General features: G+C 42.1%; 1 protein-coding gene and 1 pseudogene across 1 annotated transcript in view; one reads left to right on the forward strand and one right to left on the reverse strand.

Annotated features, from left to right (window-relative positions):
• LOC126327981 (elastase-1-like) overlaps positions 1–15,549 on the forward strand; it is a 31,647-nt gene extending 16,098 nt beyond the window's left edge. The window contains exons 4-7 of the mRNA XM_049995935.1: positions 174–340; positions 2,549–2,647; positions 4,973–5,082; positions 14,277–15,549. Of these exons, the coding sequence (XP_049851892.1) occupies positions 174–340; positions 2,549–2,647; positions 4,973–5,082; positions 14,277–14,453 (553 nt within the window). The 3' untranslated portion in view covers positions 14,454–15,549. The remainder of the gene's footprint in view (positions 1–173; positions 341–2,548; positions 2,648–4,972; positions 5,083–14,276) is intronic.
• LOC126337293 (5S ribosomal RNA) lies at positions 1,348–1,465 on the reverse strand (annotated as a pseudogene).
• Positions 15,550–19,349: the final 3,800 nt, after the last annotated feature.

Below are 19,349 nucleotides of genomic sequence, written 5' to 3' on the forward strand. Positions count from 1 at the left end.
GCATTCGTAAACAACTCTGTTATTTTCCCTGGTGGAGCAGGAACACACGCACACACACACACACACACACACACACACACACACATTGGTTCATGCTTTGATTCACATTATCACATTGGTGATGATCAGCAGTGGGCCCTGTTTCCGGCTAACACACACTGCAATTGCCGCAGGTACATGGAGTGGACCATATACCTGGGAGTAATTGACCTGGTAACGACGGACGACTACTCAGTGGTCATCGTGACCAACTCAGGGTTGGAGCACCCCGGCTATGACGCCGCCACGTTGAGGCACAACATCGGACTCCTGAGTGTGCCCGGAAGAGTCTTCTTCAACCGTATGTATCGCATCTATCATTATTGTTTCACACAGTGTTTCAATTACACGTTATTTAGAGACAAATACAAGTAGCTGCTTATGAACACCACTGTATATAAAACGGCGACTATTTCTGTGTTACATCGAACCTGTAATAAACGTTCTATGTTACTTTTGGTGGTTCTATCACTCACAGCTTTCCGCGTGACCTTCTGCTTGCCGCGTCTCAAAACATTTAGCTACCTAGTGAAAATGGGACGGGAAGATCAGAGTTCAACTTAGCTTGCTGGTTACCCAAAAGGAGCTGAAATCTAAACTGGTTGGTGTCCCATTCTTTGTTTTATTACGCCGCTAGACGAATGTAAAGCCTTATTTCATTCTTTATACGTCTCATCTGTGCTGCCTACTCAAGTGAAAACGTATTAAATCGTATTAAAAGGCTTTTATATGATATGATATTTTTAACTGATCTCTGGTATCAAAATTACCAGATGGACTGAGTCCTTAAATAGCATCTCGAAGTGGTTTAGACTCAATGCTTACATAGAGTTTATGATAAAAGCACAATAAGAAAATCGACTTGAAAAGTTATGCAGTAATACGGTTAAATTTAAACATGGCTACTTTCTAGCAGTTTCGATTATAATTACTGAAATATCACCATAGACTTATACTTTTCGTATAATATTGACAAACTACACTACAGTGTCGTCGTAGAATTCTTTGTTTCCAATTCTTTAATGCCAATGGTAATTTATCGCAAGTCTCGGCAAGTTTATAAGGAGTCTGCCCCTTCTTTCTCAACTGAACTAAACTAAACTCCGTCCGAACAGGCCATGAAGGCCCAACGGCACCGACCGGCCGCCGTGTCGTTTTCACCCCACAGGCGTCACTGGATGCGGATATGGAGGGGATGTGGTCAGCACACGGCTCACTCGGCCGTATGTCGGTTTACGAGACCGGAGCCGCTACTTCTCAGTCAAGTAGCTCCTCAGTTTGCCTCACAAGGTCTGAGTGCACCCCGCTTGCCAACAGCGCCCGACAGACCAGATGGTCTCCCATCCAAGTGCTAGCCCAGCTCGACAGCGCTTAGCTTCGGTGATCTGACGGGAACCGGTGTGGCCACTGCGGCAAGGCCGTTGGCGCCCCTTCATTTCCAGCAAGTAGTTAATTTAGCTATATGTATAACAGATCATATTCACGATGAACAATGATGTGTAATATGCCAGCTAAACAAAAGTTGTACATACAGTTAAAGAGTATATCCTTGTCTTCATTCTGTAAATTTGCAGGTCTGTAATTCTTATTAAAGAGTCGCTCTATGATATGTAAAAAATACAAGGAGAAAGAACTTCAATACACACTGGATAAAACTGTTGCTTCCTGTCACAGTTATTTCTGTAGGAAAATAGCGAAAGAGTTTTATTTCACTATTTTCCGTTTGAGCCTCGCTAGAGGGAAAAGCAGATTACTTTGCTTCCATTACAGTATTTGTGAATGTTTCTTTTGCTATTAAATTATCACATAACGTGAAACCGCCACACGATTCTCATTATTATATTTTGTCTAATGAATGTATTTTGCCTAAGTGAAGTAATATTTAAAAATATTGCAAAGTTGAATAAAATATAAACTTATTGATGTCTATGAACCTAAACTTGAAAATTCGTTTCATGCCCATTCAATCTGGAAGTAAACGTTGTAGCAGGTCTGTTATATCATTTACTCAGCTGAAGCTTTACTGAATATATTGAAGCAAGAAGTTAGAAAATTCTAGAATGTTATAATTTCTTGTTGGTAACTGGAAATATGGTACATTTTATGTTGCAAAAGTGAATAAACTGTGTATTTTTCAAAGTTTTCAGCAAGGCGTGTTGTGCAAAATAAATTACTAACTTTCATAAATTATTAAATGACTTACTTTCTATGTTTATTTTGTCTAGTTTCTTTTCTTCGGTTGACAACGATAGTTGCACCATCTGATCAAAAGTCTAATTCCATTTCCTTATTCCAATAAAATGATATCTCATTAACTGAGCTAGAGCAGTAGTGGGACTATGACAGAATACGGCTGAATGCCACCTAGTAAATTATATCAACGGCCTACTGCCACTTTCTTAAACAGAGAGGTGGAGAAATCATATCCGTAATCTACAGACAGGTGTTTACAATCGATGTTCAAATACTCAGATTTCTTCTGCACGCGCCCTTACCACCTCTGTTGCAGAATACGTGACGCCTGCCGCGCTGCCGCGGTACTCAGACGTGGACAGCACTTTTGAAGGCGTCGACATTATGGTCACCGCCTGGGGAGCCCAGGCAACAGGTGGGTGTCACCGAAGTTTCCTATTCAGCTCTGGCAGCAAGTGCAAAATTTCTGCTCAGTTTTCTCACTTAATGTCGGTCGCTGTCCTAATTAGGGCCCGGAAAAATACTGCCACCTTGCCCTAGATCAGTACCGTACGGCTTTGCCGTGGCCATAGACCCACAGGTAGCAGCATCGAATCCTGATCGCGAAAGGAATTTTCAACATCAATATCTGGCCAACAAGGGGAAGAGGTGTTGCGGCGAACAGGATTTTCGTGTGCAGAATTAGATTCTGAACCTGTACCCAGTTTATCATGAAGTGATGCCTTGCGACAGTGTGGAAGGTTAAGTTTCTTGATAGCTGCAAATGTTTCCGTACGTGTCTAACTTTTTACTTACAGAATATGCTTCTTGAAAAACCAGTTAGCTCTTCGTTTTTATTGGATGCTGACATGGGGATTCTCAAATGTTAACACGCAATTTTAATCTTAAATGACAGTGCACTTATGAACTTAAGTTTAGTATATTCATTCTTGATAGGTGCAAATGTTTCCGTACGTGTCTAACTTTTTACTTACAGAATATGCTTCTTGAAAAACCAGTTAGCTCTTCGTTTTTATTGGATGCTGACATGGGGATTCTCAAATGTTAACACGCAATTTTAATCTTAAATGACAGTGCACTTATGAACTTAAGTTTAGTATATTCATTCAGACACCATGCAATCTTTAAAGAGATAATGCATTTCTCTAAAATGCTACTTTACGTGAAAAGGGAAGGTCTGGGTTTATTGTCCCGTTTACAAATAGGTCCTCAGATCACGTATGAGGTTGCCAAGGCTCAATCTTAGGTGCATTAATGCAGTATTATTATTTTTTTTTTGGAAGATGACACTGGTATTTTAATCAATACAAACATAAATACAGAAACAGAATAAGGTAAGAAAAGTTCTTAAAATTGTCATTGACTGCTTTTCTGTGAATCCCCTCGCTCTCAATTTTAAAAAGATACAATATTTTCAATCCTGCACTTCTAGGGGCACTATTTCAATGATATGTATAACACATGGCGAGGAACTTCAACATTTTTAATCACTGCAAATCTTGGGAAGAGTCAAATCAGTAAGTTGACATATTGTGCATATTTTCATTCAGTAACGTTCTGGGGTAACTTATATTTAAGAAAACAGCCTACGTAGCTCAAAAACGTGTTGTAAGAATAATATGAGATGCTCATTTTGTAGACATATCTTTAAGGAGATGGGCATTCTGATTACTGCTTCACAGTATATTTATCCTCTCATGAAGTTTGTTGTAAATAATCCACCGCAGCTCAAAAAGAACAATGATGCGCATAATTACAATACCAGAAGGCAAAATGACATCCATTACTCAACATTAAGTTTGTCTTTAGCACAAAAGGTGGTGCATAATGCTGCAACTAAAATTCTGATAACTTATCCATATATATAAAAGTCTCACAGACAGAAAAGTGAAACCTGAAAACAAACTGAAAAGGTTTCTCCTTGAGAACACTTTCTATTCCGTAGGAGAATTTCTATTACAGTGTTGCGTAAAACGTGATGGGTGGGAATCACTGACCTACATCAGTATATTAAAAAAAAAGAGCTTACAAATGTTCAGCATGTAGCCATATTTACAAATTGCTTTGCGCTGTGAATGAAAAATGACTCGTTCTGCATTATTACGATTTATTGTGGAAAATGATCCGTTGAATATGAAACTAACTAGAGACGGTATAAAAGCTTGAACTTCAAAGAACTTTAAAGGACCGATTCCAGCATTATCAAGGAGCGTTTTAGGAAACTCATGCAAAAGTTATACCTGAATGTTTTGACCCGGATTTGAATCGTTGTCTCCCTCAATTCAGGACCAATCTGCCGACCTCTGCACCACCTTGCCCATTAGTAGATGCGAGAACTGGTGCAGTGTCTTAGCTGACTTCTTTTTAATGCACTAAATGCTTTTATTGGCGAGTTTTTCACTCCCTGCCGTAAAAATACAAACACTTATTTTCAACATGCCACCAACTTCCATCACTGTGCCATGTAAAGTAAGCTCATCGGCCTGTTAAAAATTCAGTCTATTTTCTAGTGGTAGATTCTATAGATTCTCAGTTTGAAGGAATCCTCAAACAGTGACAGGAATTCAGTGTCCAAAATAAACCAGTGTTAAACTAGGTATGTATCAAGGTAGCTTCGTAAATCATTATTGGCTCGTTTGACAGCAAGCTAACTCAGTTGCGACATGAGTAGGATCAGTGGCTTGACCAGGCTTTTCTTGTGTAGTGTTGCCTAAGTTTCCACTTGCGCTCGTGTTGACAGGCGGTGCGGCGGCGCAGACCATGTGGTACGCTTACTTCCAGCCCGTAGCCATCTGCAGCCCCGCCTGGTCCTACTGCGGCATTGGGCGCTACAACGAAGCCCTCTGCACGGTAAGTACAGGTGAATCACTAGTCTACGCAATCTGAAGAAACCCCCCCCCCCCCAATACTAAGTGACAACCTCACATGTTTACAGGCTAGTACCAAAACTGGTAACTGGTAACACAGAAATTCCCTAAATACGGGGTAAATGAGCTGCCACCCAACATGGGTTGTAAGTAACACGCGACACCTTTAAATACTACGTCCAAAATTTTCGTATTCTCTCGGTAGCTACGTGCAAACTATTAGTCCTACAGAAAAAATGAATAGGAACTTTCTGTAGGAAATTTATGTACTGAAATTTTGTACGGGGATACGTTTTCGCTGAAGGCCACAGCTTTGGAATCACTCAAGAAAAATGAGTTTCAGGGTCACTTTTGTATGTTTTTCTTCAAAAACCACGTGCGATATTTCACAGTCCCTCACCCACTATGCGCAAGCTATTAGTCCTACATAAGAATGGACCATTTTGTAGGAAATTTAATGCAATTGTATTATGTACTGGGATATCCATGTTCTTTGGAAAAATCATATTCGTATTGCAGATATATGTTAATTATACGGGATGACTTTTCGGTGAGTATGGTAAATCAAACGACGTATAGATAACGCTGAAGGAAATAAAAAAGTGATATACTAATTTTCACAAAAACAAATGTTTATACAGCTATCGCTACTTTCTGTAGTTCGAAAACGACAACATGGAAGAACATCTAACTAATTAAGCATCTGTATTTGTTCTGGGATTAAAGTCTCATGATCCTTTAAATGACAGCATGTTTGGCATCAACTCCACTGTTTATTATAATTTCCACGATGCAATTTCGTCTTTATATCATTTGCAAGTGGTTCAACGGTAATCAATAATAAACACTAAAGTTAGACATTCTAACTTAAGTGTTTCTTATTGATTGCAGTTTACCCACTTGAAAATGACTTAAGGTAGAAATAGCAATTATGGAAATTACAGTAAACATTACAGTCAACGGCGAACATATTTAAAAAATAAAACTAAATATTTCATATCTAAAATGATGACATGTTAATTTTTTCATAGAGATATTTCATCTACATGAAACACGTTGGTCTCTCCCTCAACATTTTTACTCCCCACACTTTCCTCCAATACCAAACCGAAAGTTCCTTGCTACCTCAGAACGTGTGCTATCAACAGGTTCCTTCTTGTAGTCAAGTTCTGTCATAAATATCTCTTTTCCCCAATTTGATTCAATACCTCCACATTAGCTGTTTGATGTACCCGTCCAATCTTCAACTTCTATTCTCTTCAATACTAAACCGCCCTGTTTCATTTTTGTACAACGCTACACTTCAGACAAACACTTCAGAAAAGACTTCCTACCACATAAATTTACACTGGGTTTCAACAAATTTCTCTTTTTCCGAAACGTTTTTGTTGTTATTTCCACTCTGCAGTTTACATCCTCTCTGCGTGACAATCATTTATTATTTTACTGATCAAATAGCAAAACTCATGTACTGCTTTTGCTACTTTTCCTGACTTAATTTGATTAGATTTCATTACCATTGTTTTAGTTTTGTTGATATTCATCTTATAGTTTCTTCATCTTATAATTTCTTTTCAAGACACTGCCTGTTCAGTTCAACTATTCTCCCAAATTATTTAATGTCTCTGACAGAATTGCAGTGTCGTAGGCAAATCTTAAAAGTTTTAATCGTCTCCTCGAGCATTATTTCCTTTTCCAAATTTCTCCTTGGTTCCCTTTACTTCTTGCTCAATGTACAAATGGTTCAAATGGCTCTGAGCACTATGGGAGTTAACGTCCGAGGTCATCAGCACCCTAGAACTTAGAACTACTTAAACCTAACTAACCTAAGAACATTACACACATCCATTCCCGAGTCAGGATTCGAACCTGCGACCGTAGCGGTAGACTATAACCTTGTCTTACTCCCTTCTCTCCGACTTCGGCTTCTAATGACGTGTGTCGCTTTGGATCTGAGGAAATTCTCTCTGGATTCCAGCGGCTATCTGATTTGGTGAAGGCTGCCGGTCTTGCTTACGAGATGAAGGCAGAGCTCACCATCTGCAGCATCGTTGACAGAACCGACTGCGGACCTTTGGTGCAGAGCCGGGTGGAGGGTCTGAATCAGAGGCTCAGACGGTTTTGCGACCGTATTGGCTGCAGATTCCTTGACTTGCGCCATAGGGTGGTGGGGTTTCGGGTTCCGCTGAATAGGTCAGGGGTTCACTACACTCAGCTGGCGGCTACACGGGTAGCGGAGGCTGTGTGGCGTGGACTGGGCGGTTTTTTAGGTTAGAAGGCCTCGGGAAAGTGCGGGATGGGCTGCAATGTCAAAGGGTGCTTGTCAATTACAGGACGTACTTGGATCAAGGAACAGACGGAATTATAGTTGTAAATTGTTGTAGTTGCGCTGGAAAAGTCCCTGAGCTTCAAGCGCTAATAGAAAGCACTGAAGCTGATATCGTTATAGGTACAGAAAGCTGGCTAAAGCCTGAAATAAGTTCTGCAGAAATTGTTACGAAGTCTCAGACGGTGTTCAGGAAAGATAGATTAGGCAGAATTGGTGGGGGAGTGTTTGTGTCTGTCAGAAGTGGTTTATCTTGTAGTGAAGTCGAAGTAGATACTCTGTGCGAATTGGTGTGGGTGGAGGTTATACTTAACAGCCGAATTAAGTTAATAATTGGCTCCTTCTACCGACCCCCAGACTCCGATGATACAGTTGCGGAACAGTTCAGAGAAAGTTTGAGTCTCATAACAAATAAATACCCCACTCATACGGTTATAGTCGGTGGGAACTTCAACCTACCCTCGGTATGTTGGCAAAAATACTTGTTCAAAACCGGTGGTAGGCAGAAAACGTCTTCCGAGATTGTCCTAAATGCTTTCTCCGAAAATTATTTCGAGTAGCTAGTCCACGAACCCACGCGAATTGTAAATGGTTGCGAAAACACACTTGACCTCTTAGCCACAAACAATCCAGAGCTGATAGAGAGCATCATGACTGATACAGGGATTAGTGATCACAAGGTCATTGTAGCTAGGCTCAATACCATTTCTTCCAAATCCATCAGAAACAAACGCAAAATAATTTTATTTAAAAAAGCGGATAAAGTGCCACTAGAAGCCTTCCTAAAAGACAATTTCCATTCCTTCCGAACTGACTATGCGAATGTAGACGAGATGTGGCTCAAATTCAAAGATATAGTAGCAACAGCAATTGAGAGATTCATACCTCATAAATTGGTAAGAGATGGAACGGATCCCCCGTGGTACACAAAAAAGTTCCGAACGCTGTTGCAGAGGCAACGGAAAAAGCATGCGAAGTTCAGAAGAACGCGAAATCACGAAGATGGGCTAAAATTTACAGACGCGCGAAATTTGGCACGTACTTCGATGCGAGATGCCTTTAATAGGTTCCACAACGAAACATTGTCTCGAAATTTGGTAGAAAATCCGAAGAAATTTTGGTCGTATGTAAAGTACACAAGCGGCAAGACGCAGTCAATACCTTCGTTGCGCAGTGCCGATGGTACTGTTATCGACGACTGTGCCGCTAAAGCGGAGTTATTGAACGCAGTTTTCCGAAATTCCTTCACCAGGGAAGACGAATGGAATATTCCAGAATTTGAAACACGAACATCTGCTAGCATGAGTTTCTTAGATGTAGATACCTTAGGGGTTGCGAAGCAACTCAAATCGCTTGATACGGGTAAGTCTTCAGGTCCAGATTGTATACCGATTAGGTTCCTTTCAGATTACGCTGATACTATAGCTCCCTACTTAGCACTCATATACAACCGCTCGCTCACCGATAGATCTGTACCTACAGATTGGAAAATTGCGCAGGTCGCACCAGTGTTCGAGAAGGGTAGTAGGAGTAATCCATTTAACTACAGACCTATATCATTGACGTCGGTTTGCAGTAGGGTTTTGGAGCATATACTGTATTCAAACATTATGAATCACCTCGAAGGGAACGATCTATTGACACGTAATCAGCATGGCTTCAGAAAACATCGCTCTTGTGCAACGCAGCTAGCTCTTTATTCGCACGAAGTAATGGCCGCTATCGACAGGGGATCTCAAGTTGATTCCGTATTTCTAGATTTCCGGAAAGCTTTTGACACCGTTCCTCACAAGCGACTTCTAATCAAGCTGCGGAGCTATGGGGTATCTTCTCAGTTGTGCGACTGGATTCGTGATTTCCTGTCAGGAAGGTCGCAGTTCGTAGTAATAGACGGCAAATCATCGAGTAAAACTGAAGTGATATCAGGTGTTCACCAGGGAAGCGTCCTGGGACCTCTACTGTTCCTGATCTATATAAATGACCTGGGTGACAATCTGAGCAGTTCTCTTAGACTGTTCGCAGATGATGCTGTAATTTACCGTCTAGTAAGGTCACCCGAAGACCAGTATCAGCTGCAAAGCGATTTAGAAAAGATTGCTGTATGGTGTGTCAGGTGGCAGTTGACGCTAAATAACGAAAAGTGTGAGATGATCCACATGAGTTCCAAAAGAAATCCGTTGGAATTCGATTACTCGATAAATAGTACAATTCTCAAGGCTGTCAATTCAACTAAGTACCTGGGTGTTAAAATTACGAACAACTTCAGTTGGAAGGACCACATAGATAATATTGTCGGGAAGGCGAGCCAAAGGTTGCGTTTCATTGGCAGGACACTTAGAAGATGCAACAAGTCCACTAAAGAGACAGCTTACACTACACTCGTTCGTCCTCTGTTAGAATATTGCTGCGCGGTATGGGATCCTTACCAGGTGGGATTGACGGAGGACATCGAAAGGGTGCAAAAAAGGGCAGTTCGTTTTGAATTATCGCGTTATAGGGGAGAGAGTGTGGCAGATATGATACACGAGTTGGGATGGAAGTCATTACAGCATAGACGTTTTTCGTCGCGGCGAGACCTTTTTACGAAATTTCAGTCACCAACTTTCTCTTCCGAATGCGAAAATAGTTTGTTGAGCCCAACCTACATAGGTAGGAATGATCATCAAAATAAAATAAGAGAAATCAGAGCTCGAACAGAAAGGTTTAGGTGTTCATTTTTCCCGCTCGCTGTTCGGGAGTGGAATAGTAGAGAGATAGTATGATTGAGGTTCGATGAACCCTCTGCCAAGCACTTAAATGTGAATTGCAGAGTAGTCATGTAGATGTAGATGTACTAGTTTTCCCATCCTACTGTAAGTAATTCGCGTCACTATTTTGTAACGATGACTTATTAACGTGACGGTTCGGGTGTTTTCATACCTATCAGTACCAGTGTTATTTAGAACTGTAGTTATTACATTCTTTTTGAAGTCTGAGGGTGTTTCACTTGTCTGGTACACAGTTAGGTGAGCCGGACTATGTGACCGAGCGGTTCTAGGCGCTTAAGTCCGGATCCGCTCTGCTGTTACGGTGGCAGATGCGAATCCTGCTTCGGTCATGGATGTGTGGGATGTCCTTAGGTTAGTTAGATTTAAGTAGTTCTAAGTTCTAGATGACTGATGACCTCAGATGTTATGTCCCATAGTGCTCAGAGCCATTTGAAACATTTTGAACAGTTATGTGACATTCATGCAATCACCGTCTATGTTCGACGTCAACGAGCAATGAACACTCACAGACGGCTGGTATATAAAGCATGTCGGGAGGCGAGGGGGGAGGGGGGGGGGGAGGAGACTCGGAAAAGAGTACAGTGCAGTCGTTGTAATGCGGAAATGGATCGATTTTTCTGCAAAAGAGCAGGATTGTTAGCTTTTGGCCAAGAAGGGAGACTTTTCTGAAACGGCCAAGTTTATAAACTTTTCAGGTACCACCGTGATTAAAGTATATTGTGCGTAGCAAAATGGCACTATCCAATCCGCTGAGACGTGTATGGGGAAATGGACGTGGAGCTCTTGAGCAACCGACCGACCAGATGAACCAAGAGGCTACTAACAGTGCCTCCTCAACGACCGTTCAGCGAACGTTACTGCAAAACTAGAAACTTGTTGTAAGTTCTTATGAGACCGAACTGCTGAGGTCGTCGGTCCCTAAGCTTACACACTATTTAAGCTAACTTACTCTAACTTACACTAAGGACAACACACACACCCGTGCCCGAGGGTGGACTCAAACCTGTGACGGGTGGGGGGAGGGGAGCCGCGCGGACCGTGACCAGACCGCTCGGACCGCGCGGCTATCCCGCGCGGCAACGTTACTGCTTGTGGGCCTCCGCAGCAAGCGCCTGGTTCAACCGTCGGCAATGAACGTTGGAATTTCCACCCCAAAAACGCAACTGGGCGTCCACTGAGCGTGACTGGTGACCTTTTCAGACGAATCGCGTTATTTGACCCATTGGACAGATGGCCTTCGTCGTGTACGGCGTGAAATGCATGAAAGCAAACACCGAGAATGTTTTCGTGGAATTCCATGGCTGATCTCGTCATTCTGTAAGGCACAGTGGATCGGCACAAGTGTACATCTATCCTTGCGGGCCATGTCCACACTTATATGCATTTTGTTTTTCCTCGGTGCGATTGCATTTACCAGCAGCACAACGCAGCGTATTACACAACCTGCAGTGTACTATCATAGTTCTAAGAGCACCAGGATGAGTTTACCGTACTCCCCTGGTTACAAACTCCCCAGATTTAAAATCAATCGCGAATCCCTGGGACCACATCGATCGGGCTCCTCAGCAGAGAAATCTAGCGCAGCTGACCACGGTAATGGAGCCGTTATGCTTCCACACCCCCTTCTGTACGTTATAGAATCTCACTGTTCTCTGCTTGTACGTCTCGCTATGTCTGCGCTGCGAAACATGGTTATTCAGGCCAGATAAAATTTATGTGATAGCGTAAATGAAACACGCGAGACTCCTCCGTCTTTGGCTCTAGTTCGATCCTTATTATCATTCCATATCCAAATTTTATGAAGCTGTCATTTTCGATTTTAGGAAACTAAACGAAGCAAATGTCTGGCGACACTGTCTCTGACGGGCGCTTCAATTTGCGTGCGCAACGGCCTGATTGGCCAACTTAAATGTCAGTAACTCGGAAACGGCGCAACGTGTCGCCTTTTTTTCTTAACAGTTATTTCTCAGCACAACCTACCCAGCAGCACCCTTACAAGGTTTTCAGATTATTTTCAGACAGCCCTGTGTACTTGAAGATGTTTTCGTGACTGCTTTAATTTTCTACTGGCGCTCCACTTGCGGCGTTCACCGTCTGTGGTCGTTCTATGCAATCATTGATAGAAATAAAATGAACTTGTGGTATGTGGCAGTGGTTACAGCTTTTATAAATTATTTTATCAAATGTTCAAACAGTACCTTTGGATTACGCCAAATGAGTTACGGTTCAAATGGTTCAAATGGCTATGAGCACTATGAGACTTAGAACTTAGAACTACTTAAACCTAACTAACCTAAGGACATCACACACATCCATGCCCGAGGCAAGATTCGAACCTGAGACAGTAGCGGTCACGCGGTTCCAGACTGACCTCAATTTGCAGTAGGATTTTGGAGCATATACTGTACTCGAACATTATGAATCACCTTGAAGAAAATCACTTATTGATACATAACCAACACGGATTCAGAAAATGTCGTTCTTGTGCAGCCCAGCTAGTTCTTTATTCCCACGAAGTAATGAGCGCTGTTCACAAGGAATCTCAGATCGATTCCATATTCCTAGATTTCCAGAAGGCTTTTGATACCGTTCCTCACGAGCGACTATTAATCAAATTGCGTGCATGTGGAGCACCGTCTCAGTTCTGTGACTGAATTCGTGTTTTACTCTCAGAGAGGTCACAGTTCGTAGTGATAGACGGTAAATCATTGAGTGGAACAGAAGTGATATCTGGCGTTCCGCAAGATAGTGTCATAGGCCCTCTGCTGTTCCTGATTTACATAAATGATCTAGGTGATAATCGGAGCAGGCCCCTTAGATTGTTTGCAGATGACTCTGTAATTTACCATCTAGTAAAATCATCAGACGATCAATTCCAATTACAAAATGACCTGGGGGAATTTCTGCATAGTGCGAAAAGCGGCAATTGGCAGTAAACAAAGAAAAGTGCGAGGTCCTCACATGGGCAATAAAAGAAATCCGATAAATTTTGGTTATACGATAAATCACACAAATCTAAGGGCTGTCAATTCGACTAAATACATAGAAATTACAATTACGAGCAACTTAATTTAGGAAGACCATATAGATAATATTGTGGGGAAGGCGAAACAAAGACTGCGCTTTGTTGGCAGAACGCTTAAAAGATGCGACTAACGCACTAAGGAGACAGTCTACATTACACTTGTCCGTCCTCTGCTGGAATATTGCTGCGCGGTGTGGGATCCTTACCAGGTAGGCTTGACAGAGGGCATTGAAAAAGTGTAAAGAAGGGCAGTTCGCTTCGTGTTATCGCGCAATAGGGGTGAGAGTGTCACTGATATGATACGCGAGTTGGGTCAGTCACTGAAACAAAGGCGGTTTTCTTTGCGGCAAGATCTATTTACGAAATTTCAATCAACAACTCTCTCTTCCGAATGCGAAAGTGTTTTGTTGACACCCACCTACGTAGTGAGAAATGATCATCATAATAAAATTAGAGAAATCAGAGCTCGACTGGAAAGTTTTAGGTATTCGCTTTTCCCACGTGCCATTTCAGAGTGGAATGGTAGAGAAGTAGTATGAAAATGGTTCGATGAATCCTCTGCCAGGCACTTACGTGTGAATCGCAAGTAACCATGTAGATGTAGATGTAGATGTGAACCACCTTTCGCAGTGCTCTATACTCCCTGTCCGGCAGCACATGGGGTTTGCGTGGTTTTGGTGTTGTTCCCTCGTGTTTCCTCTCTGGTTTATCTGTTACAGAGATGCCATGGAGTATCAGTCCACGTTCGAAGTCCTCAAGTCCCCTCACAGACACACTGTTCTGCCTCTCAACTGACAGAACAATACTTCCTGTCTCCTTTCATACTAGCGTGTCCGCTTCTCTTGACATCTAGTTGTCAGTTCCGCATTACATAGGAGCGTCCTCATCCTCTTGATCAGGTTATGGTGCGCACAGAGCGTCTTGCTGGCGATCAATATGGTGGTTTGAAACGCGTGATTCCTGGAAAAAATATATGGGCGTTCTTTACCATGCTCTAGTTTCTCTGCCTATTCCGCCAATATTATTCTCTGTGCACTGAAAATGACTTCATGCCGCAGGGTGACTTCGGGAGTCCGATGCAGCGCGCCGAGTCCACTGGGAACTATACGCTGGTGGGCGTGGCCAGCTTCATACAGGGCACCACCACCTGCGAGGGCGCCACCTCCGGCTTCATCATGGTGGCCGCCTACCTAGACTGGCTCAACAGGCACACGCAGCTGGAAATCCTCCCTTGATCAGTGTTCTGTGTGGACGCTCAGTGAGCTGCGGCTACACAGGCCTGTCAACATTGCAACAACTGCACACGGAACTTGCGGCGTGCGCTGATGTAATATCTGAGAAACTGTTCTGAGAATCCCTCGATTTCTGACTCATCCAGACATCGAAACTCAGGAAAACGTGTAATGGGAGAACTTAAATCAGAAAATAAGGCAGTGTACAAATCGGGATAACAGTGATAATTCATTTTTATTGTTCTTGTTGACTGAGTTAATAATGCTGAAAGTCCCAAAAGCAGTCATATGTGATTGAGAAGTTAGTTTTATACCTTTATTGTGTAGCTGAAGCTATTTTACACTTTTTCGAAGATGTGTAAATGAAAATGTATTTGGTGCTGTACAAGACACTATCCTTAACTGCTTGGAGACATTTAAGCACAAACGTGACAAAAAAAAAAAAAAAAAAAATGCTGACAAACTGTGTGATATACCACGAGTAATTTTTTCTATTACTTCTGCACGGTAAAATATGGGATCAAGTATTTACATCTATGGTGGCAACCTGTAGCTAATCAATGCTATGTGCCAGGCAACATGCAGTCCACTGATGGCTCAAGCATATTTTACCGGGGGCAACGAGCTACCAACAATGCAATGTACATAGTTTTAGTATCCCAGTACACAACATATGCGTTTACTTACGTATTAATAAATGTACTAACCAATATTAATCTAAATCCTACAGGGTATTTTCTGTATCAAACTATGGCAATAGAAAACAATTAATCAGTTTACCATCAGCTGGCAAAGCGTATGTACGTGTTTGTTTTCAGTTTCCGTCCACAAATGTATATACTTTTGAAGCTATGTAATTAATTCTCTGAGAAATTACTGCACAAATTTAGAAATTAAGACATTTCAACTGGAAAACAGTTCATCTAAGCTGCTGTCAGCAGAGGCGCACGTGTTCTTTCTTGCTGTTCGATCTTTCTTTTGAAACTTTTCCCATGGATTGGTCTCCATATTACACGATTTGTCAACCTACTGAATTCACAGCATGTTCAAGGTCAGTATGATGAGGCATAATTGTCTCAGCAATAAATATACGAATGGATTCACGAGTTTGCACATGGCGTGACACCGGTGTTCGATGCTCCTCGTTCGTGTCGGGTGTATCGTGTGACTCAGAAGACACTGCTGTTACGGAAGGCAGAGTGGTAAAAAAAATACCCAGAGACAAGTGAATGACAGTAACAATGTCGTGTTTCAGTACGCCGTACTGTATATGGTGTTCTCCAATTTCACAAAGTACCTGACCCCTGAAATGAAATAGTCTAGGACCGATGCGAATGACCAACGTCTGCGGCCATTTCTTGCACATCACCGGAAATGAAACCTAGGTCTTCTACCACCAACCAGCGCTGATGAGAGTATAGTTCGTCACCTAAATTAAAGGATTTTCAAACACAGTCATCAGATTAGTGAGTTGCTTACAAATGAAACAACTTAAATAATAAAAGTAAATCTCGATGATTCAGCAAGTGGTGCAGAGTGGAATACATCGTGTTCCATATTAGACCTTATAACATGGAAACAGAAAGTCTCACGAATTGGTTTCTAGGTCAGATTATAATCCACAAGTTGCACTTTACATACCGCAGGGCATTCTATATTTATAAACATTCAGTCTGTAGCCTCATCTACATTCCAACACAATTAAAAATCTCCTCTAGGAACTGACAAACGTCTAACAAATTGCCAGGCTTCCCAAAATTGTAGATTTTGACTCTGTAGCACAATTCATAAATTACAAGTACATTTATCTAATTACTTGGAAAAATGTTCAAACAAAAAGCAGTTAATACAATGCAAGTCGGCATTTTAATTATCTGTATTTTGTCTTCAGTCACAAAAGATAATCGTAAAAGAAACACATTTACACACAGAAATTCGCTACACGTAGATAAACTACAATTCTGGAACGAATATTATTCTAAGTAACGCACAGTAAGCATGACAGAGTAAGGATAAATAGTATTCGACACTGCATTGATCCCATACAAATGACAATCAGCCCGAGGCAGGATTCGAACCTGCGACCGTAGTGGTCTCGCGGTTCCAGACTGTAGCGCCTAGAACCGCTCGGCCACTTCGGCCGGCAATGAAGCAAGTCTTAACATGTCTAACGAATGCTACTAGGAAAGCAAAGAGCCCAAAACCACGCAGTAATATGTTACACATGAAGAATTTATAATCTCTACTGCATAAATCATACAATGAAGAGCCAAAGAAAATGGTACACCTGCCTAATATTGTGTAGGGCCCTCGCGAGCACGCAGAAGTGCCGGAACATTACGTGGCATGGACTCGACTATTATTGGAAATAGTGCTGGAGAGAATTGACAACATGCATCCTGCAGGGCTGTCCATAAGTATGCAAGACTATGATGGGGTGAAGATCTCTTCTGAACAGCACGTTGCAAGACATCCCAAATATGCTCAATAATGCTCATGTCTGGACAGTTTGGTGGCCAGCTGAAGTGCTTAAATCAGATCAGTGCTCCTGGAGCCACTCTGTAGCAATTATGGACGTGTGGGGTGTCGCATTGCCCTGCTGGAATTGCCCAACTCCGTCAGAATGCATAACGGACGTGAATGGATGCAGGTGATCAGACAGGATGCTTAAGTGCGTGTCACCCCTCAGAGTCATATGTAGATGTACCAGAGGTCCCGTGTCACTCCAACTGCACATGCTCCACATAATTACAGAGCCTCCACCCGCTGACATGCAGGGCCCATGGATTCATGAGGTTGTCTCCATACCCGTATACGTCCATTCGCTCGATACAATGTGAAACGAGACTCGTCCGACGAGGCAACATGTTTCTAGTTATCAACAGTCCAATGTCGGTGTTGACGGGTCCAAGCAAGGCGTAAAGCTTTGTGTCGTTCAGTCATCAAGGATACAAGAGTGGTCCTTCGGCTCCGAAAGCCCATATCAATGATGTTTCGTAAATGGTTCTCTGGGTGACAGTTGTTAACGGCCCAGCATTGAAATCTGCAGAAATTTGCCGAGGGGTTGCATTTCTGTCACGCTGAACGACTCTCTTCAGTCGTCGTTGGTGCCGTTCTTGTAGGAACTTCTTCCGGTCGCAGCGATTTCGGAGATTTGATGTATTACCGGATTCCTGATATTCACGGTACACTCGTAAAATGGTCATATGAGAAAATCGCCGATTATAAAATTATGTTCAAACTCACTTAAATCGTGATAACCTGCCAATGTAGCAGCAGTAACCGATCTAACAACTGCGCCAGACACTTGTTGCCGATCGCAGCGCCGTATTCTACCTGTTTACATATATCTGTATCTCAATACGAATGCCCACACAAGTTTCTTTGGCCCTTCAGTTTATATGGAGGAGTGTGACACTCTGCTAGTCATGTGCATGAGCTAAGACTTTCAACTTATGTATTTCAATGTTTTGACATCTTATATCGTGGAAAACACATTTACACAGAATCCTTTCTTTATCATTGCTGCACGCTGCCTCCTGTGCGTGCTTGTAATTTTCTATGAATGTCAGGCCATATTATTGGTGGCGTCATCCTTTGACAGCAAGGGATGGCAAGGATCACCTCGTGCACTCAATGCAGGCCCCACTAAACCTGTTGAAAAGGCTGCCAGAGCAGAGTGCACAGAGTGAACATGGAGCACATTGGAACAAACAATTCTTGTTGCCCCAACTCCGAGGTCAAATTTGGACCCTTTCAGCGACTGACAGAGAAGCTTGTGGAGATGAGCGTGGCTCACTACATTTCAACGAGGTTCACAATCTGTGACACTGTTATGGGAAATGATCGTGACCCTCTGATTCTGCGTCGAGTGGAAGGCTTGAACCAGCAAATAGCTACGATGCGACTTACTGGATTTGCACCACAGGGTTAAATATCTGTAAGGTCCCTCTAGACTTGACTGCTGTGCAATACACGTCAGATACTGCTAACCAAATAAATGACCATGTGTGGGATGCACGAAAGCTTCTTTTTTCTTCTTTTTAAACTCCATGTTGTCCAGATATTGGTAGGCGTAAGAGTCCCTGAAATATTAATGTAAAAGCCAAAAAATGCCCCCTCCCACAAACTGTTCTCTACACACGATCAGCTGCCGAAGTATTTACACCAAAACCGAAAACTTTGAAGCATTCTTAAAGCGCAGAAGAGCTCACATAATACTGAGTACGGCAAACTGGTTAAAACACAAAGTTGGCAGCAACGAAATTTTTTGTGGAAATCTAAATGTGCAACAAAAGAACATGAGAATGGGAAATCGAGCTGCCACTCATTATGACATTTGAAGGCAATGGTCACACAGAACCAAACTCACTTGGAATCGTCAAGTCGTGGACCATGGGGATGCAGTATTTCTTGCCTTCTGAAAACCATTTGACCCACTACCAAAACTAAGTAATGTAAGTACGATCATATTGGATATAAAATGAAATTTGTGACTGGACTGAGGATTTCTTGGTTGGGAGGACACAAAATATTATCTCGGATGGAAGTCATCGACAGATGTAGAAGAGACCTCAAGCGTGCCCCTGGGATGTATAATGTAATGTTTACTGTTTGTTATTGTTGTATATCAATGACCTGCCAGGCAATATCAGTAATAACCTTAGACTTTTCATATAATGATGCACTGTCTGAAAATAACTGCACAAACATTCACTCAGGTATGAAAGTGCTTCAAAGTTCGGCAACTCGCTTTAAAAGTTCATCAATGTGAAACTGTGCAGTTCACAAAACAAAGCAAAACAGAAACGAAAAGACGTAGCATCTTACGACAACATCTCGATTGAAGTCAGTCATATCCTATAAACAAATGGGCATAAAGATTTGTAGGGATACGTA

Source organism: Schistocerca gregaria, chromosome 2 (genome assembly GCF_023897955.1).
Source record: "Schistocerca gregaria isolate iqSchGreg1 chromosome 2, iqSchGreg1.2, whole genome shotgun sequence".
NCBI classification, from domain to species: domain Eukaryota; kingdom Metazoa; phylum Arthropoda; class Insecta; order Orthoptera; family Acrididae; genus Schistocerca; species Schistocerca gregaria.